The sequence below is a fragment of the Vigna unguiculata genome, chromosome 10 (assembly GCF_037176805.1).
Source record: "Vigna unguiculata cultivar grain cowpea cultivar isolate G323 ecotype 2 chromosome 10, ASM3717680v1, whole genome shotgun sequence".
NCBI lineage: Eukaryota > Viridiplantae > Streptophyta > Magnoliopsida > Fabales > Fabaceae > Vigna > Vigna unguiculata.
Window position 1 is genome coordinate 43,177,467 of NC_140801.1, and position 22,650 is coordinate 43,200,116.

At 34.1% G+C, this 22,650-nt stretch overlaps 1 protein-coding gene across 3 annotated transcripts; it reads right to left on the minus strand.

The window, feature by feature from the left end:
- Positions 1 to 3,677: 3,677 nt before the first annotated feature.
- Positions 3,678 to 6,612, minus strand: LOC114165982 (4-hydroxy-tetrahydrodipicolinate reductase 2, chloroplastic-like). 3 transcript variants are annotated; one of them, XM_028050627.2, is made up of 9 exons: positions 6,462 to 6,612; positions 6,044 to 6,375; positions 5,602 to 5,839; positions 5,022 to 5,155; positions 4,764 to 4,838; positions 4,500 to 4,601; positions 4,292 to 4,401; positions 4,096 to 4,183; positions 3,678 to 3,950 (listed from the first exon to the last, which is right to left on the minus strand). In XM_028050627.2, the coding sequence occupies exons 2-9, from the start codon at positions 6,260 to 6,262 to the stop codon at positions 3,882 to 3,884; spliced, it is 1,035 nt and encodes a 344-aa protein (XP_027906428.2). In that variant the 5' UTR covers positions 6,263 to 6,375; positions 6,462 to 6,612; the 3' UTR covers positions 3,678 to 3,881. The 3 variants fall into 3 exon arrangements, with proteins under 3 accessions (XP_027906428.2, XP_027906429.2, XP_027906430.2); XM_028050628.2 differs by having other exon boundaries at positions 6,044 to 6,329; positions 6,462 to 6,562; XM_028050629.2 differs by having other exon boundaries at positions 6,044 to 6,320; positions 6,462 to 6,555.
- Between the last annotated feature and the right edge of the window lie 16,038 nt (positions 6,613 to 22,650).

Below are 22,650 nucleotides of genomic sequence, written 5' to 3' on the forward strand. Positions count from 1 at the left end.
GTAGTGTTTGTTGTAAATGGTTCTTATTTTGACATAATGTTTAAAATGGTTATCATTTTGGCATAATGTTTAAAATGTCCTTATTTTTACAAAATGTTTAAAATGGTCCTTATTTTCGCAATTCGTGTGTTATTTGATTCTTTTTGTGACAACGTTTAAATCAGTAACGGAGCACAGTACAGGTGACATCGATTGCATTGGTGGAATGTGTTACATGTACTGTACATGTATGGTAATTTAGAAAACATGCAGAACATCACAACAATCCAAGTACAAACAAACCTCAAAATAGAATTACGAAAACCATAATCCACGAACAAACAGTGTCACATGTACAGTATTCCGTTAATGATTTAAACGGTGTCACAGAAAATGACCAAATAAAACACGAATCGCGAAAATAAGGATCATTTTAAACATTCAATAAAAATGAGGACATTTTAAACATTTTGTCCAAATAAGAACCATCACAACAAACATTACGAGAATAATAACGAAAAAAGTATTGAAGTCCTATTTTAGGTAAAAGCACTAAAAAAACTGATTTTTATTAGCGGTTTATTTTACAGATTATATGAAACCGTTAGAAAAAAGATTTAGAATTTTTTAACTGCAACATTTATTAATATTAATTTAATATATTTATATTTTTAATCTTTTACACTTCTTTCTTCCTAGTTTCTTCAAATTTTCTTTCGTAACATACGTAACTTCAATAGCGTCAGGAAGTTTGTAATCATTCTGGGACCTGAAGTAAGCAGAAGAAGTCACATTGGGCGTTCGAAGGCAAATTCCAACTTTGATTTCTTCTTCTTTTTCTCAACCTCTCGCAGAACAACTCCAACTGGTTCCTCTGACTGGATTTGCGCTTCCGCTTCGCCCTAACCTGAATTTCAAAGGCGTCATTTTGCCTCGCTTCAATGAATCCGAAGATGTTATTGAGTGTGTTATAGCTTGAATCGAAAGTGGAAATGGTGAGTCAAAGATATTTGAAGGAAAGGTGGGACTGTGACGGCTTCCACGCAGGGAAACGGTTTAGCCATAGCCGAGAGGCTTGGCCTCGAGGATGCTTCCGTTGTCGTTTCTTCTCGCAAACAGCTACAATTCCCCTTTCTTAATTTCTTTTCTATCCACTCAAATTTAGGTTTTCCCTTCATATCCTTCGTCTCCACAACTTCAATTACAGCAACAAAATGTTGACGCGGCGGTGAAAAAACTGAGGGCCAAAGGAATTCGTCTTCATTTTTCTTTGGAAACATTGATTCAGAGCTCTTCATATATTCAGTAGAACTTAGTTTGGATACATTGTGCAAGTTGCTTGTTGTTACTGCATTGCATATGAATTTTTTTTTTTCACTAGAATGAATATTATTTTATTTCTGATCAGAAGAAATAAATATTTTGTTATATTTATTTCTAGCATGAGTTTCGTTTTTATTTTCCATCTGCTTTTTCTATTTATGCCTTCCTTTTAACAGTAGAAAATTGAGCATTGTTCTATATGTGCTCCAAATACGGCTAAAATACCAGGATATATTTGTGGCATGGTTTTCCCTTTTTATAAAAATATCAATGTATGCTTCTCATCTTGGAATCTGGATAAGTATCAGTTCAATTCCTTTTCCTTTGAATGTGGTAGAGATATGCTGCTTCCATAATATTTGAATTATACTCGTTGTCAAATGCAGGGCCATGAGGGCAAATTCTCTGTTTATGTACATGCATCAAAGGACAAGCCAACACATGTCAGCCCCTATTTTGTTGGTCGAGACATTCACATTGCACCGGTATGCTGTATAGCACATGATTTGAATATATAATTTACAAGCACTCAATATGACAGTTTGAAGTTCCAATTCCAACATAATTTAAGGATGATTAAAACTGTGAACACTATAAGCAATTTGATGTTTGCTTTTTAATAAAAGGTTAACCATTGATCGGAATCGGAGATTATCATCATACAAATCTCTCACTATGTTTATTTTGTTACTATTTGTCGTTGTATTTTAATGAAAATGTTAGAAAATGAATTTGTCATAATTATTGTTTATGTAGATAACATCAACATCTTTAAAACTTTTAATGAGCTCACAAAGACAATTGATTGCTTAAAAAAAATAATTTGACACGAAAGATCTTTAAAGAGCAAAATTTTGTTTCACATTAGAAATTGAGTATTTAAATTAAGACAATTGATTGCTTAAAAAAAATAATTTGAGACGAAAGATCTTTAAAGAGCAAAATTTTGTTTCACATTAGAAATTGAGTATTTAAATTAAGGTGTTTTTATACATCAATATGCACTCCAATAGTTATAGGTTGTCAGAGTTGATAAAGACTATTCTTAGACCTCAAGAAAGTGATCTTGGTCCAAAAGTACCATATCTTAGTGTCATAGGAACACTAATATATCTTGCTAATTATACTTGACCTGATATTGAATTTGTTGTAAATTTTGTTAAGCAAAATATAATTCTTCAACTATAAGAAGAAAATGGATTGAAGTAAAGCATATACTTGTTACGAATATGAGCTTATTTTATCTAAATGATTCATAGTTAGAGCTAATGAGTTATGCATATGCATGTTATTTTACATATCCTCACAATGTCACAATGGTTGATCACAAACATAATATTTTTGTGATAGCAGAATGATTTCATGATGGTATGTGAAAGAGACCATAATAGCAACATCGTCTAATCATACATAAATTCTATTATTACATGAGGTTTATTTATAAAATCTTTGCTAAGACGAACTTTTGAGCAAATTGGTTTACAAGATTGAACTGTCATCTCATCATATTAATGATGTAACTTTACATGTGGAGGAGAAATATGATATGTAAAGAAGAATATTATGTAAGATAATGTACTCTTTTTCCTTTACTAGTTTTTATCTCAAAGAGTTTTTTCTAGTAAAGTTACTAATAAGATTCATTACTCTTTATGTAAATATTTTATATTAACTATTTGATTTATATCCTTTTTATGGGTTACATGTTTTATTTATAAATATGACTCTTCTTATTAATAATAAGACACAGAAAAATTGTTCTCGATTCTCTCCTTAAATCTTTATTCTTACTTCTTTCTATTATTAGCTTTATTTATAACAAATATATATTATTTGGTTTATGTAAATTGAATAATAATCGAAGGTTATAATCTTCTCAAAGGAAATGTTTTTCTTTAAGAAATAAAGTAGATTAGGTAATTACGATGTTGTCTGAATTTCAGCTTTTTTTTTAAGTAAAGAATGTCGTAAAATAAGTCGTGTTTTATAAGAATAAAATAAAGATTTAAAATATTTAGATAGATTTTACCAATTAATTTATATAGAGAAACTCGTTTCTATTAGACTCTAGATTAAATTCGAAAATATGCGGCGCATGGTTATTCAACATTTTTTTCCCAGTTTCTATTCCTTTTTCTTAGGTAAAACATGATTCCTTTCCATTCAACCAATCCAAATTTAGTCAATGTGTACCAATTTAATTTTAGTTGATTATACTATATCAGAAATTGGCTATATTTATTTAAGATAATCTTTTATCTAATATTCACTTCACTTAGACGAGGTTTGGCTTTTAGTGAATACACGTCACGTCTGGCTACTGGCTACTGTAAATACGTAGCCATAACGAACGGCGAGTTCAAGAAAACAAATGATAAAAGGAAACAAAAATGTTGAAATTGATCCCATAGCATCGCTTTACACAGTTCTCATCGATTCATAAATAATACATACACTAGCCTTTTGTAAGCTTAACAAAAACGAACTCAGAAAATTGCTTGGCCCAAAAAACCAAAATGCCAAATCTTGTTTATTGTAAGTTCTACAGTTGATATCCTGATCCAGATTCAATGAAAATTTCATCGCATATTACCCTCTCGCAAGACATCAATCATATTATACAATCTCTTCTCATCCTTTGCTCCAATCTGCAAACATGAAGTAATCCAATAAAGGATCGTATACAAAGAATGGTTAAAGCAAGAAAAACTGTTAGTAGTTAAAATTGTTTTAACAGATGAAGGGTTCCCAATCATAGGTTAAGACGGTTAAATTATAAGGAAATATAAGTACCTTCTTAGCAAGAAACAATACAGCATCCACAGTGCCTTCTGCATATATTGATCTACCACAAACATTATGTTGGAATTCAAAAGAAACCCTGCAACAATGTTTTAAAGGAACATAATATAAGAAGGATAAGTAGTTAGTGACAAGTAGAAATATGTCAAAACACATAATAAAAGAAAATGAAAATATTAATCCATACGTGTCATCTGGTGATGACAAATGATACATATGAAATGCATGACCAGACAAATGCTCCTCTGGGACTCCAACCATTTCAAGTTGTTGCTTGGGATCCCTGATCAATTTTATCTAAAGATATTCACCAAAGGAAAGAAGAAAAAGTTTAGCTACAGTAAAGAGTATACATGGCTATACAGGGACGAACCATGCAATTTCATCTAACACACCTGATCCATATCAAAAGACACCCCCAGTTTGTTGAAACAAGAAATTACAGCCTTCGCAGTTCCAGATGCATCAACTTTGCTTGCTTGATGGGACTCCAGTACCTACAATCTTTCACGACTGCTTCAGATTTTAATATTACATCAAATATTTTAATACCTACAATCGTTAGGCTGAACAGAGAGAATTCAAACATGGTGAACTAGGGTATCTAAGTGTTCCTAACAAAACCTTTCCAAACCCCAAAATGTCAATGGAAGAGTTACCTGTAAAGAATACCCTGAGAAGGCTCCAGGAAATTGCTCTGCCATAATTTCCATAGCTGCAAGAAAAGCAACAACCTAAAGGGAAAAAATATAGCAACATAAGGATGACAAAATACAGGACTGTTAAAGACATGGAAGTTTGATCACGGTTATCTCCTTATAATACGTATATACATACACATACATATATAATATATATATATATATATATATATATATATATATATATACATTTAATTAATATATATATACACACACCTGCTTTCCCATTTGCGGGGATATCACAGCATAATTCTTTGAGTCTTCAACAGTCTTCTGTAACAAGTCCCGATCTCCACCGGTGGTTCCCATCACGAAGGGCACCCCAACCTTACAGTATAGCTCAGCATTGCCTGCATATGAGAATGAATTCAAAAGTAGCTCCAATACTATTACAATCTTCGTAAAACATTCCCAATCATAGATCATAAAATCAAAAGACTAATTTAGTCTATATCATTAAAATGAGGTCCCGTGCCGGGAATTTAGATCCATAACGTACAATGGTCACCGAGATGCTGTGTATATAATATATTTTGAGCTGTCAAGTGTGGATTTGTGCACCCATAAAAAAAGTTTCATTTTAAGATAAATCAGAAGAAAAACATGAAAGATATATGAAGTTGAAACATCATGTTTTCTTTGCTGATAGTAAGATTTCATAATTTACTTCATAAATACTACAACAACAATGCCTTGTCTCACCCAAAGAAGTGAGTTACAAGAATCTCAAGACATGATTCATCTCAGTAAATACAGTATCTTCAGAGATAGTTTACATTACAAATAAATTACATACCATTAACCGCATTAGGTACCGTGTAGTCCACAACAATCAAATTTGGATATCTCTCAAGGGCAGATACAAGAGCACTCTCCCTGTCAGAAGGACCATGCACCAAAAAATCCTTTCCACCTATCTCAAAAGTCTGTCCAGACTCCTCTTCACACCCAAATGACACAGGAACAACATGAAGTCCAGCAGCTTCCGCTGCATTAATCACGGCCTTTCCCATTTTCCCAGTACAGGCATTAACCTAAACAAAATTTAGTTAAATGCATGTAAGCTAATTGCACTGTGTTTTGCAACTAACCTCAGTTCAGATTAACTTATCCCCATCCAATTACAAAAGATAAAAAAGAAAAAGTTAAAAATATATCCCCATCTCGTTTGTTTTAAACTAGAGAATCAGAAACTTAATAAAGCAATGCAAATTGCATAAGTCATCATAGTGAATTACCATTATTGGAATACCCGTGTTTTGGGACGAAGGTGCAGACTTTACGAGAGAAGTTTCAACGGGCGTGGCTGACATTGACACTGCGGCGAAATAACGCGATCTCCTCTTCTGCGAAACGGGGACACTTGTTCTTGCATTTATGCTATTGGCGACGAATGCGAGAGGATTTTGGTGTTTGTGGAACACGTTGGGTGTAGTTTTCAGGAAAGATGTAGCCATTGAAGACGGAGAGTGAGGACCTGAGCTCAATTTGGGGTTTTAGGGTTTTCACTTTTTGCTGCGCTTTCTAAGAACCGTTCCAGATTAGGTTTTACAGAATTTTTCTTATTTGTCTGCGATTGTTGGGGGAGGTGAATGATGAGTAAAATCAAAACATCAATGCTGAAAGAAAAAAAAAAAAAAAAAAAACTATTTTTACCTTAACAATGGAGTTGAGGAAATGGTGAGAAAGAGAATGTGAGAGGTGCGGCGCGCTGGGAAAGAGAAGTGTGAAATAGGAATTTTACCCTGGTCAGTCAAAATTCATAAAGCTTAATTATTATGCTTTCGTACGGTGCTCCTTCCACTTCCCCCATGCCACGTGTCCTTTCTATTTCATCACAACACACTCAGGTCATCAGGTCACCAGCTACCGGCTTAACCAGTCTCGAATGGGGTATGTAACCTACAGTTAAGATGGCACTGCACTCCGACCAGCCTTCTCTTCAAATTAGTTATGATTATCAAGGTTTAAACTTTTAACTAATTGGACAAAAAAATTATAATAAACGCGTAATTGAATTAACTGGGTTAGAAGTTTAATTAATTAGTTCGTGTTCATGATGATAATATTAAATAAATTATATTGAAAAAATATTTACAAGGTGTGAATTTAAAGTTTATAATAAGGATAACAACGTGAATTTGGTCCAACAAATCAGTTCGTAGGTCCATAAAAGAATACAGGACAGAACAAGGGGACTTCTCCCTCCAACCCCATACATATACTTAAAAAAATTATTGTTTTGATCCTAATAAATATTTTACCTGTCTCGGTGGTTGAAAAATTAAAACGAAATTTACTACGGCTGGTCTTGCTTTTTTATTGTATTGCTGCACCTCCAATATTTCTGTTCTGTTCTTTCTTGTGCTTTCGTTCTCTTTTTCTTCTCTCCGTTTCTTATTGTGTTGTCTCGAGTGGTCCCCTTGCTTTCCATCTCTTTCATTTGAACATGCTCTCTCTAGTGGTGGTCCCTGCTTTCCCTCTTTGAAGGTCGTAGTAGTGGTCTGCTTCAAGCTGCTCCAAGCTCATTCCATACATGGTTGAAGCTTCTGAAAGCTTTTCTCTTGAAATTTGTTATCTTGCAGGTTAGTATTCTTTTCACTTTCCACTTTAATCATGTTGTTATTACTGGATTGTTGGAATGTTGTATATTGCGAGTGATATAGTTGATATTTTATTTTGTGATCATTATGGATGTCGACATCCGTTTCACAAACGGATATCGACATCCGTTTCATATTTTTTGTTTTTTTTTTGTATTACGGATGTCGAGATCCGTTTCAGAAAAATGTGAAATGGATGTCGATATCCGTTTCATTAATTTTTTTGTTTTTTAATGAAACGGATGTCGACATCTGTTTCACATTTTTCTGAAATGGATCTCGACATCCGTTTTGTTATTTTTTTGCTTTTTTTTATGAAATGGATGTCGACATCTATTTCAGGAATTTTTGAAATGGATGTCGACATCCATTTCATTAAAAAATAAAGGGTTAATTATGTTTTTCGTCCCCCAACTATCAGTGTTTTTTGGTTTTAGTCCCCCATCTAAAGATTGATCCATTTCAGTCCCTGACCTTTTAAATTGCATGGAATTGGTCCTCGATTTTAAACTCCGTTAGGATGAATTGACACCTGGCTAACGGATGGCCACGTAAGGATCCTGTTTAAGGCTTTCTCTTCAGTTACAATATTTTGCACGTTTTGGTTAGACTGTAGTAATGCTTTCAGCTCACGTGTTAATTAATTAAAGAAGTGTTCTTACAGTAGTAATGTTTTCACTCACGTGTTAATTAATTAAAGAAGTGTGCTTAAGTTAGTAATGCTTTCAGCTAACATTTTGGGAAATTAAGCATTAGATTTGAAATTAGAAAGGGTTTTTGCTAAAAACCCTATACTTGAGCTGGTGAATGACGAAGTCGAAGTGGGTTGCACTGAGCGAAGTGGGTGCAAGTAGGAAACTTCATTAGTGAACGAGGAAGCAGAAACTTCATTGACAGAGCGAAATCGAAGTGGGTTTTCTGGTGATATTTGAACGACGAAATCAACATTGGTGAACTGAGGTAAGTTAAGTTGTATTGTTTACAAATTTTGTTTCATTCAATGTTCGATTTACTCTGGTTTTGTTGTTATTAAAGTTCGATTGTTGTTGTTTTTGTTGGGTTTGTGCTTTATTTGAAATGTAGGGTTGCAAATGGGGTTTGCGGTGGCATTTCATCATATGGGTAGGTTTGAAAGGAATAGGGGATTGAAATATGTTGGCGGTGAAATCCACGTTGTCAAAGGGATTGATCCAGATTTTTTGTCATTCTTTGAAGCATTAGGCATCGTGAAGGATTTTAAATACGCTGGACATGTTAAACTGTGGTGGAAGGGTTCCAAAGAGAAGTTGTTAAACAATCTAAGATTGTTGAGTGATGATAAGGAGGCATTAGCTTTGGCTAAGTATGCAGAGGATAGGAACGAAGAGGTTGATATATATGTTCAACACATTCCTTGTCAGCCCGAAGTGGTGCATTTTATTACTGGTGCTGAAATGGATGAAGAATTCGGTCAGCCAAAAGTGGGGGGTGAACAAGATGTGGTTCCTAATCCAGTTGTAGTGGATGAGGCACCTGAAGTGGTTGAGGTTGATGTCGATCGTGAGGTTAGTTTGGTGAGTGAGGCACCTGTAGGGGTTGAGGCAGAAGTGATTTGTGAGGCAGAAGTGATAGGTGAGGCAAAAGTGATGGGTCAGGCTGATGTGGTGACTGAGGTCGAAATGAAGGGTGAGACTCATATGGATCCTGAGGCAGAATTGGGAGGGGTGGCAGAACGGGTGGTTGAGGCAGAGCTTAGGGGTGAGGAGGATGTTATATGTGAAGAGGTTGAGTCTGAAAATGATGAAGGGGCTGCTGCAGAAAAACTGGATGATAGTGAAGAATAAAGGGTGGCAGATGATGATGATGGATTTGGTGTAGACATTCAGCCACCCGTGAGAAAACTTGGACCTGTTTTGGATAGGTGGAAAGCAATGAAACGAAATCCAAGCACAGTGAGGACTAAAAAGGATGTTGGAGAAGGTTCATTTGTCACTAATGCTGAAATTGGAGTACATGACATAAGTGAGGAGTATGATACTAATGAGTTGGAGTCTGATGTTGATAGTGATGAGGGTGTGGTTCGTGATGGGCCTAAATTTTTGAAGTACAGATCATCGTTGGGTATTCATCTCAGACCAACAAAAGGTAATCTAGATTACATTAACTTTTCCTTTAGACAGACACAATTAATTGATTGTTTCCCTCTTATTTATAACTACTGTATTTTGCAGGGACTTATGACTGTGTTTGATAAAATTTTGAATGGGGTGGAGCACCGTTTCTATTTGAGGCACCTGTATAGCAATTTCAAGAAGAAATTTGGTGGTGGGGTGGTAATCAGAGACCTTATGATGGGGGCAGCAAAGGCTACTTTTTACGCTGCCTGGGAAAAAATGGGTGAGTTAAGAAACACCAACCCTGAAGCATATAATTGGTTAGTTGCCATTCCTAGAAGTTCATGGTGTAAACATGCATTCAACATTTACCTTAGATGTGATGTTTTAATGAATAACTTGTCTGAATCATTCAACAGTACTATTTTATTGGCTAGAGATAAACCAATCATTAGTATAATGGAATGGATTAGATCATACACAATGAGTAGATTTGCTACACTTAGGGAAAAGTTGAATGCATATTCTAGTAATGTAATGCCTAAGCCTAAAAAAAAGGCTTGATAAGGAGGTGGAAAAAAGTGGGAATTGGCTTCCAGTATGGGCAGGGGGTTCTAAGTTCGAAGTCACTTAGGGGTTCACTATGGAGAAATTTGTAGTTGATCTAAGTAAGCATAGTTACACTTGTTATTTTTGGGATTTGGTAGGTATTCCTTGTAGACATGTTGTGGCTGCAATTAACTATAAGATAGAAAATCCTTAGGCATACATGCATCCATGCTACAAAAGAGAAGCTTATCATGCTTGCTATAGCCCAGAAGCAATCAACCTGAACTGCTCCCACCCATATATAAAACACCACTTGGCAGGCCCAAAAAACTTAGAAGAAGGGAAACAGATGAAAATGTGAGTCATTCAAAACTTTCAAAGAAGAATCTGATCATGAAGTGCAGCAGATGCAAGCAAATAGGACATAATATCAGAAGTTGTAGAAGGGGGATGAGATTCAGAAAGGTAATTGAGTCATGTTCTTTACTTCTTAATGATTTCTGTTTTGCAAATTATAGATCTGAAATTTAAAAACATACTGAATGGACAGGGAAACACACAACGCACTCCAACTGCCATTGCAGCTACCAACGTTGCTGGACCATCAAACCAAAGCTGCAGTAGAAGGAGATCCACACCCATAGTTGCAGCAAACGTGAATGAAGGTGAAATAGTACCAAGAACACAGCCAAGGAGCAGGGTAGCACAAGCATTGGGGTCTTAAGCTAGTAGTAGTACAACTTGTGCACAACCCACATGAAAATGAATGAAGATTCCAACTTTTTCTTTCTTTTTTAAACACATCTGTAATACATTAAGACATCTATAACGTTAGGCATAGTGATAGTGGACCACTATTTTGTTTTGGAGTAGTGCTATTTCAATATTTTAGTTAAAGTTATGGACCACTTGCCTGCTTTGGACCACTTTTTGCATTATTGTATTCAATGAAAGCAAACACTGTCCTTGTTGTTTTGGACCACTTGTCTGCCATTATTGATCAATGAAACGCGTAGTTATACTGTTTATTCATTCCAAATTTATTTGTCATACTATGAGAATTGGTAAAACAGGAAGTTGGAGAAAATTGGGGACACCATATCATACTCTCATATTCTCTTAATCAGGAAAACAGGAAAATTGAGAAAACAGGAATTGGTAAAACCCACTGTCATAGTCTCAAATAACATCACGCATGGCAAATTCGAGTACTGTAATATTGTAACCACCAAGCTTAATACATTCCAAGTTTAATACACCAAACATACCTAACACAACATTAACCACCAACTTTAATAAATTCCTAATCATTGCCACAAATACCTAATAGATAACTAATTACAATTAACCTTCAACAACACCATAATAACCAGAACAACAGTTGCAACCCACGACAAAACGAATAAAAGTTGTAGAAATTTTCCAATGTTCTCTTGTTGCAATTTCCTTTTTAGCTTGTCATTTTTCTTTATCAACTCCATTATCACTTTGTCCTTTTCCTCCTTTTCCAAACAACAAACTTTGTTTTCTTCAACAGTTTTTCCTCTGCTCGATTCAAGTTCAGAGTCTTTCCCTTCAAACGTTGATTCCGACTCATTAACCCATTCGAAATAATTACAATGGGAATTCGACTGCACAGAAAAGAAAACAATTACAAAGAAAACCAAATGAAGCTCGAAAATAAGTGAAGGAATTTCTCACTTTCAGCCCAATTCCTACACCTCCAAAATAATCTGTCTTTGTTTTTCACAGTACTTGCCTTTAGAAGCAACAATTTTTCCCCACATCCACACACTTTCGATGCGATTTCTGAAGAGGACGCACAACTTTGCCATATTTTCGAACCACTACTCCTCTACATACAATCCAATCCTTTGGTTCCGCTATTCATCACTGTTGCTAAATTTTTCCAATCCAATGCGTACAATCCGCAATTTTTCTCAAATTTACCCAGTTTTAGGGTTTCATAAGATACCCCCAAACATGCAAAATATTGTAATTGAAGAGAAAGCCTTAAACGGGATCCTTACGTGGCCATCCGTTAGCCAGATGTCAATTCATCCTAACGGAGTTTAAAATCGGGGACCAATTCCATGCAATTTAAAAGGTCAGGGACTGGAATGGATCAATCTTTAGATGGGGGACCAAAACCAAAAAACACTGATAGTTGGGGGACAAAAAACATAATTAACCCAAAAACAAAAAACAAATTAATGAAATGGATGTCGACATCTGTTTCACATTTTTCTGAAACGGATCTCAACATCCGTTTAGTATTTTTTTTTTCTTTTTGCTTGTTACGGATGTCACACAACACTGGCGAGGCAAAGAAGTATAGAGGCAAAAGCAAGATACAACAAATGAAAATGTTGATGGCAGTTTTACTAGCAATGGTGTGCAGAAAATAGTGTGGTTTTAGTGTGTGTGTGTGTGTGTGTGTGTGTGAGTGTGAGAGAGTGAGAGTGAGGTGCAGTGAGTTTGTGAGGTAGTGTGTTGTGTGCGTGAGTGAGGTGCAGTAGTGTGCGTGACTTTGTGAGGTAGGTAGTGTGTTGTGTGCGTGAATGAGGTGCAGTGGTGTGCATGAGTTATTTTGCTTATGTGCTTGCATATTTTGCTTTTGTGCTTGCCCTTAATCGGGTTCTATCATTTGGATCATACCCATATGCATGATTGCATTTATCATGCAAGTGATACACTACCACTTCAGCATATAGATTGCATGATATGAGTTTATATCTTTCACGTATTAAAATATTTTCTTTTTATTATAGCTCATTATGGAAGATCATCATTTTAGTTATTTGAGTTTCTTGGATTCTCACGTAAATTGTAGTCTCATGTCAAACTTTTCTGATTTTGTTCATGATATCTGCGAACAAGATTATACATCTCACTTTACAACTGATGATATCTTCTCAACACGTGAAGATTTAATTAAGTGGGTTAAAAGGGTTGCTTTTAATCTTGGATTTGTTGTTATTATTCTAAGATCAGATAAATATAATGGACAACCAGGAAGAAAGACCCATGCATTATTAGGTTGTGAAAAAGGTGGAAAATATAGAAAATACAAATGTGATGCAGAACTGAGTTTATCTGGGACAAGAAAATGTGATTGTCCCTTTAGAGTGAGAGGCAAGCCCATCTCTCAAGGAGAGGGATGGGTGTTGAACGTAAAATGTGGTTATCATAATCACGATGTCTCATATACTCTAGTTGGTACAAACGTTGCTTGTTGATATGACTAAAAATCAAGTAAAACCTACAAATATACTTCTCACTCTCAAAGAAAAAGATGAGTGTAATGTGACAACTTTGAAGCAAGTATATAATGCAAGATATAGGTACAAACGTTCAGTAAGAGGTTCAAGGACCGAGTTACAACAGTTAATGTTGATGTTGAAACGTGATCACTATATCCATTTTAGTAGATGTGTTGATGAATCTAATGTGGTTAGCGATCTGTTATGGACCCATCCTGATGTTGAAAAGTTGTTAAATTCATTCAATATTGTGTTCTTAATGGATACTACTTACAAAACCAACAAATATTGGTTGTCGTTGCTTGAGATTGTTGGTGTGACCTCAATAGGACTAACTTTTTCAGCCGCGTTTTCATTTTTATCTAGTGAAAAGCAAAATAATTTCATTTGGGCTCTTAAAAGGCTAAGAGGTCTATTTATGACGTTTGAGGGTGGTCCATAAGTCATTATAACTGACAAGGATCTGGCTCTAATGAATGTTGTTGGCATTATGTTCCCTGAGTGTTATCATCTTCTATGTCGTTTCCATATTCAAAAAATTGTGCAGGCAAAGTGCAAAATGTTAGTGAATTATGTTGATGCATGGGATGTTGTACTGCAAGGATGGGAGAATGTTATGGACTATGAAGATGAGTTAAAGTTTAACGATTGTGTTAATCGTCTTGAGCTTGTTTGCCAGTCATGGCTTGTATTATTTGAATATGTTAATGACTCGTAGATCATTCCTTACAAGAAATACTTTGTCAAGGCGTGGACGAACAAAGTTATGCATTTAGGGAATAGGGAATACAACATCAAACAGGTATGTTTGCATCTTCTTATTAATTCATTTTTTTTATTAATGGTTTATATGATTCCATGTATAAATTGTACTAAGGTTGAGTCTTCTCACTAGAGCCTCAAAAAAGTTCTTGGAAGTAGTATGGGAGACCTTTGTTCGTGTTGGGATGAAGTTCACAACATTATTATCTTGCAACATAACGAAATAAAGGCGTCTTTTGAAAGAAGTCTTAATCTGATGAGTGACTCTTACAAGGCATTGAGTTATAGAAGATTAGTGGTATATGTTTCTAGATCTGCCTTAGAACTCCTTAGTCTAGAGTTAGAAATAGTTAAGAAAATTGGATTCAATACTAGTCGTTGTGGCTGCATTCTCAGACAAACTTATGGTCTTCCATGTGCGTGTGAATTAGTACGATATGACCTTGGGATGATTCCTCTCCAAGAAATTCATTTCATGTGGACTTGGTTGAGCTTCTCAAATGTGTCATTTTCACAATCCGAAGGGCAATTATCTATTCAGAAGGAGGTTGATCTGTTGCTTAATATTTTCAAAGAAGTTGACATTGCAGGAAAAGTCACCATCAAACATAAATTACTTGACATAGTTTACCCTTCGATGACATCGATGTTACCGCCAACGAGTAAAATTAAGACGAAGGGTGGACCTAAAAGTCATCGATCAAAGAAGTCAATCAAATGTGATCCCTCATATTTTGAGCATGTTGACGCCTTCATTGAGTCATCAAGACAAGACACATGTGTTGCAAAAATAGAAAACAAGTTGAAGACCAAAGGTGTAATTCAAGAAAAGATAATACCAATGTAGAACAGTTCAATCCTATTTTTCAGCCTTATATAGTGGATGTTGTGGATGTAGTGGCAGATGGTCATTGTGGGTATAGATGCATTGTTACATTGCTGGGTATGGCTGAGGAGTCATGGCCTCTAATCAAACATGATTTATACAAAGAACTTAGTGAATGGCGAGATGAATATGCAACATTAGTTGGAGGCTATGATCGTTGGAAGAACTAAGAAAGTCTTTGCTAGTTCATTCACCATAAGGGGTATAACTTCTATACACTAATGTTGAAACTTATTTATTAAAAGTTTTTTATGATTTTGTTTGATTATAATCTAATTAATTATATACAGGCTAATCCAGACAAGTGGATGGCTATACCGGACATGGGTATGCGATTGCTAATCGATATAATGTAATCCTCGTGTGCTTGTCATCAGTTCAGAATTTGACGATATTACACTCTGTACATCCCCACCTATTTCGCAAAGTCAACATCAACTATTTTATGTCAGACATGTTTACGGTTCTCATTTTGTTCAGGTATATATTTTTTTTTTCAAAGAACTTTATTTCTTGATTGACTGATTACATATTTATAGGTTCATCTACAAGAAGGTTGTCCATTACTGATGGTGGATATCATATCATCTAGCAATTGTTACCCAAAGGCAAAGGGGTGAGCATCATTTTATAGAGATAGGATACAAGCATTCGTAGATTTACACGTAATGGATCGTAGTTATGTAAATCTTATGGAAGACTAATATTTGTTAATTGTATTAAATATTTGCCTATTGTAGTTTATTTTAGGAAATTTCATATTGTAATTTACTTTTAAAAAATACGTTTGTAATTATTTTACTAATATATAAAATACCAACTCCTCTGGTCAAGAGACAGATATATTTTGGCCTTATTGCTAACAAAATAGACATTTGAATTTGTAATCATATATATATGAAATAACTTAATATAAAATCCAATAAAAATGTAAATTCTAACATCAAATACAAATATAAAGTAAATCGACTAACCAGATGTAGATGGTCATCGACCTCGAACTCTACGTCCTTCTCTAGTCTTTTCCTCTTCTGTTGCATCACAAGCTATCTGTAATAACTCATGCGTGCAATCCCAAGCAATTATGCCCTTACTAACGTTTTTGCAATCTATCATCCACTGAAGACCGCTGACAATGCGTTTCATGGCACCCTACGATAATACCAAGTTAATGTCAAATATTTAAGTTACTAATAATATGAACAAATAAATTTGTAACATACCAATAAACCACCAGAAGATGATGACTCTGACATCCTCTAAACTGGTATGAAAATTCCGACGAAGTCGGGGCATAACCACAAGGCTAGGTCGCTCGACCTCAACTCTGCGTAAAATGTAAGGATGGGAGACTCTCCTAAACCACTGCAAATATTCATCCGAATATGAAAAAGGAGTTGGCGCGAGGACCACTTAAACTACGACAAACAAATCGTAGTCTCTCCACCGATCATATAGTAGCAAAGTCCAACATGGGAAGCGAACTCGACAGTCGTGGAATAGGTTGCATGAAGCCAAATTGTCGCAGCACACACTCCGGTAGATGACGGTGTACGAGGATACCAAGCCTGAGGAAGGCAGAAAACATGGCAGATACAACAAGTGGTCGACCAGCACTATGTGCTCCATATGGGCTCCAAATCACCCTATCATATGTCAAGGCATCCAACTGGACTCTAACATCAGCTATAGCGGAAGTAGCGCGTCCAATGACATAACGTCTGGCATGGGGCTCGGTCTCCATATATGTATCCCGTAATTGCTTCTTCCTAATGCAAGGAAGTGCTCGTATATCCAAGCCTATATCAAATAACATTTCATTAAATATATTCTGATATAAAAGAAAAAACAAGTAAAATATTTAACAAAATGTAATATAAAAGGGTACATGTAGAAGAGGTATATATCCAGCTAATTGCTTTGTATTTGCAAAGTTGGCATCTCCTAATTGCTCATATAAGTAGACAAGAGCATCAACTCCCCAAGCATATCTACGACATGTAGGGAGATCTCTAAATAGCTTGAGGTAATGGGTACGAACATAGGTGGTGCTTTTATTAGCAAATATCATGCACCCTACAAGGTGCAAAAGATATGCACGTGCAACAAACTCTCAAAGCTCGTTATCTCAACAACTATCATACAACTCTCTCAACCAACTAAGTCTGACTTGTCCACCCTGACTTTGATTCAACTCATCGAAAGCCATGGCCCGATCAACACCAAGAAGTGTCATCGAAATCTCAACTGAATCTTCATATTCAAGATTTTCAATGGAGCAAAACTCTCCAGTGAAGGGAAGACGAAGGAGCGACCAGACGTCATCTAAAGAGATGGTCTTCTCACCAATTGGTAGATGAAAAATATTAGTTTCGGGATACCATCTCTCCATAGAACCCAATATCGGGATATTCATATAAAATATCGCACAGAGGCAATAATCCAGAAGTTACCACAAAAGGGTGAACAGAAGGGTGAGGAGGTCCTACTTTTTTCACTTTTTTAATATGGGAGACTACTTTCACAACTTGATCCTAAGAAAAAAGAAACATAAAACAATAAAAATACATAACAACAATAAAATAAAACATTTATAAAAACTTCTTACTAACTTGACCATCTCATATGATTCGTGCAACATGATCCTGGTACCGACTTAATAAAGATGTATTAGAGGGACCACCTGAAAATCCTGCACCATCGTTATCAATCCCCTGCTCCTCGTCTTGAGAAACATCGAAAACCTCATGCTCAACAACATCATCCTGAACAACATCAACCTCGTGCTGACCCCTTCTACGAGCTGAAGCGGTCAGTCTCCTCCGTGCAGCACCTTGTGCAGAACTCTCGAGTGCATCGTGTGAACCGCGTCTAGATAAATTACCTCGTGTCCTAACCATATCTATAATTAAAAGTATCAAATTTTCAATAACCAAATATAACAACACGTAAGCAACAAAAATCACCAACAAACAACAATATCACTCAAATTCAAATTAACGATAACATATACTAATGCATCATGCACAATTGATACGCAATTTAAACACCAAGAAAAAAAGATACAAATGCCTTCTGCTTCTGGCTCTGCATTTCGTCTTCATTTTTCTCTGCTAAGACCATGAAACAAGATGCATGTGAGCTTCCATTTTCATGGCATGTGACTACCACCAAGGTGCCAATGGTCAACCATTTGAGAATTGGGAGGTGTGACCAAAAAGAGCCCATTATTGGTTGTAGAGCCAACTTTGAAAGCCACAAAATATTAAATAAATTACAAAAAAAAAAACTAAATATTCAAAAAAAAACAATAAAACAGATGTTGACATTCGTTTCATATTTTAAAGAAGCGGATGTCGACATCCATAGCGTTGAAAAAAAACATGAAACAGATGTCGACATCTGTTTCAGATTTTTATGAAACGGATGTCGACATCTGTTTCAGATTTTTATGAAACGGATGTCGACATCCAAAACATTGAAAAAACAAAAAAAATGAAACGGATGTCGACATCTGTTTCAGACTTTTATGAAACAGATCTCGACATGAAACAGATGTCGACATCTGAAACGCTGAAAAAAAAAACATGAATCGGATGGCGACATTCGTTTCAGACTTTTATGAAACGGATGTCGACATTCGGAATGCTAAAAAACAAAAAAGAAACATGAAACGGATGTCGACATCCGTTTTAGACTTTTATGAAACGAATCTCGACATCCATTTTGGTCAATTTCGGAGAAAAAAATTTTGTTGTGCAGAAATCCATTTCCGCAGTTGATATTAAACATGGATCTTTGATTATATTATGTAAAGAAACAACTTATTCATGCATCTATTGCACACACCATTTGAACATTCCGTAAAATCAAATTAAAAAATACATGGTATAGAATTTAACTGGATTAATTCCTTGGCAATTGAGTGTTGACAGTGTTGGCAATGGAGTGTGCAACAATATGGAGCCAATTGCAGACTCAAACGGAGAGGAGGGGTGCGCCAATAGAAAAAAGGAGAAAAGGAGAGGCAATGAGAGAAGGAAACCGAAAGTGTGAATGTGGAGTCCTGGAGGAGGAAGCAATAACAAATAAAGGCTGCTATGTCAAACTGAAAAAGCAGGGGTGCAAGGAATTTGATTCCTTTTTGGGGTGCGTTTTGGGGGTGCAGGGGACTGGTTTTGAGGGTGTGTTTTGGAGGTGCAGGGTGGCGTGGTGTTAAATGAAGAGAGAGAGAGAGAGAGAGTTACTTTTATTTTTTATTATGGGAAAAGATGGAAATATAGAAGTTTTTGGGGGTACAGAAGAAAGAGTTGGAGGTGTAGGGAAAAAGGGCCCCATATCAAGATATTGAATCTGTCAATATACAAAAATCCAATATGCATAATATACTGCTCGCACAGACCAAACATGGGAGGGACGAGCTGATCTGCAAATTCACGTAACCTACACTCAATAATGTTTTTTGCACACTACTATTTTATAAAGGGAAATTTTGTTTGAAAAATTTTGCTATGACCGAAAATTTTCAATTCTATAAAGATACCCGAGGATTTTGCTATGGAGAAAATTGGTTGTAGGGAAAGAATATGGACAAAAATGGGTTTAGAAAGAAAAGAATCGAGAATCACTTTATTTACAGAGAAATAAAATAAATACAAAAAACACATAGACAACACATTCATAATAAAACAAGAAAACACATAGACAATACACCCATGTCCTTTGGCCTGACCCCGAGTACACCCACACTCTCTAAAGCAATAATTTAACTCTAACCTCACAACGCTCTTATTACAAGAGTATTAACAAATAATAAGAGTCGTCAAATATAAGCTTGAAGTGTCTTTGACTCGGGGCAAGAAACATCATGGACTTAGAACCCATTATATAGTCACTAACACCCGCTTCCTTGGTTGTCCTAGGTGATGTGATACTTTTTAAGACATGTAATTTTTATCAGTCAAAGAAAAAAAAAGGGAAATACCAATTTAGTTGAGAAACTATTCAAATTTGGCTTAACAATGGATTCTGCTTTGATATGATGATTAAACATAAATGAAACGTGATGGATGGAATTTGTTAAGCGTTTATATCTTTTTAAATTAAATAATATATTAAAATTAATGAAAATTTAATTATGTATTTTTTATTTATTTTATAAAGTATATTAATAAATAATAAAACATAAAATCAAATATACAAAGAAACAAAATTATTAAGATATTTTTTATTTTCTCTTTCATTGTCTTTTGAGTTTTTCATATGTTTTATTCATCTCTCATGTTTATTTATTTTTTGAGTTTCTCTTCCATTCTTAAATAAATAAAAAAAGGTAACTTTCTCTTGTCTCACTTGATAGTAAAATATTTGTTTAACATTTACCACTATTTTTTATCTCATGATATTTTTGTATATTCATTTTTTATTAATATAGAAGAATAAGCAATGTACTATGTGATTTTTCATAGTCGATTTTTAATTGTAACTTGATCATCATAATTATTTTAGTAATTATGTCTCTCAACTTTTGATTAGGTTACGATAAATTATTTTTGGTTAAAATACTTCGTTGGTCCTCGTTTTTGTCGCAAAATCTCAATTTGGTCCTCGTATTTTTATTAGTCTCAATTAGGTCCTTATTTTTGTAGATTAGTATCAATTAGGTCCTTTCCGTTAGTAGAGAACTAACACCGTTAAGTAGGTGCCACGTGTCAGCTCCTCGTTTTTTTAAATTTTTTTAATTTTTTTTTTAAATTTTTAAATTTTTAAATTTTTTTTAATTTTTTAATTTTTTTTTAAAAAATATTTATGTCACGTGTCAGGTTTGTAGTATGCCACGTGTCAATCTAATATGGTGACACATGTCAAATTATTGTATGAATCTCAATTTGGTTCTCATATTTGTTAATTTGATTTGATTTGAGTCCCAATTTTTTTTAAAAATTTTCAATTTCAGGGCACTCCAAATTTAGACCAAATTTTACTTTTATATAATGTTATGATTATTTTTATTAAAATTGATATTTTTATTAAATATTTTAATAATATTAATTGTATTTAATATTAAAATTTTAAATATATTTATTTTAATTTGTTATAAATTATTTTAAAATTTTACATTTGAATTTATAAAAATGTTATTTTTAAGCCAACTCTAAAATATTTTTGATATTGAATATTATACAAATATTTCAAATATAAATTTATTAATCTATATATTTATAATTTTAAAATAAAATTTAAATAAATTTTAATGTAAAATATAAATTTAAATAAATTAAATATTGTTAAAAATATGTAATAGAAATATCACTTGTAATAAAAGTATTATCATTACATTTATAAAAAAATTAAATTTGTTCTAAATTTGGAGCACATGAAATTAATTAATTTTTTTTAAATTGGGACTAAAATCAAATCAAATTAACAAAAACAAGGACTAAATTGAGATTCATATAATAATTTGACATGTGTCACCATATTAGATTGACACGTGGAATACTACAAACCTGACACGTGACATAAATATTTTTTTAAAAAAATTTAAAAAAATTTAAAAAAAATTCAAAAAATTCAAAAAAATGAGGAGCTGACACGTGGCACCTACTTACCAATGTTAGTTCTCTACTAACGGAAAGGACATAATTGATACTAATTTACAAAAATGAGGACCTAATTGAGACTAATAAAAATACGAGGACCAAATTGAGATTTTGCGACAAAAACGAGGACTAACGGAGTATTTTAACCATTATTTTTTAATCTTAAACTTCTTTTTTAACTATGTATATTGATGAAAAATAAAAGAATAAATCTATTTTTTAAAATTGATAAAGGAACTGTCGATGAAGATGAAAACATGATAATATGGTTGCTTATTGCATAACAATGAAATTAAAGTTTGTGAAGACTTTTTGAATCAAATGAATGTTAATAAAATGAAAAATAAATATGTTACAGATAATATGGTTATCTACATCAAAAAAAGTTAACCAAAACATTTAATGATGATTCAATTAACATGAGTTCAAAAATATGAAAAAACGATAAACATTCATTTATATATGTGTGATTTCTTTGATAGTTATAGATATACTACATTATGTATTCATTTTTATTGAATTAGTTACATTAATATTAAATATATAAATTTTGGGTATATTATTTTGGCTCCCCCAAAAATTTTGGTGAAGATCCGCCATTGATTCCCGATGCAAAGATTTTTTAGTAAGGGTAAAATGTGCTTTAAAACCATCAACATGGAAACTTGAAGTGTTCAAAGGCCAATGGAATAAAGCTATTAGTAAGGATAAAATTATTTAAATGCAGTAAATTAATTTTTCAAGGTACCATGCTGAAAAATTTGCAGGTCAGATTGCGGACATGAGGATCAACAGAAATATGAGGCAGACTACATATTTCAACCTTTGTTTTTTTTTTTGAGTGGACCAAATTGATTTGTTATATGCAGTGATAATGTAGATCGAGTCTAATGGTATGTTCGTTTAAGATGATTTTATGTGTAGAGGGATTATAGAGCATGGATATGCAAAGATTGTTTGTGTTCGTTTGTGTCGATTTAAGAGTGTTTGAGAGCGCGGATTATCAGGATCGTGAACTTATCCAATCTCGCTTGAAGCAAGAAGATTTGAGGATATTAAATGTGCTTTTACAATAATGTTCTCGAAT

What these genes read in the sequence shown, in the direction of transcription:
- LOC114165982 (XM_028050627.2), bottom strand. Translation starts at nt 6,262, where the DNA reads ATGGCTACATCTTTCCTGAAAACTACACCCAACGTGTTCCACAAACAC. An exon ending in CCCCGCAAATGGGAAAGCAG is followed by an intron (nt 4,839 to 5,021) that starts GTGTGTGTATAT and finishes TTTTCCCTTTAG; the next exon opens with GTTGTTGCTTTTCTTGCAGC. An exon ending in TCTCAGGGTATTCTTTACAG is followed by an intron (nt 4,602 to 4,763) that starts GTAACTCTTCCA and finishes GAAAGATTGTAG; the next exon opens with GTACTGGAGTCCCATCAAGC.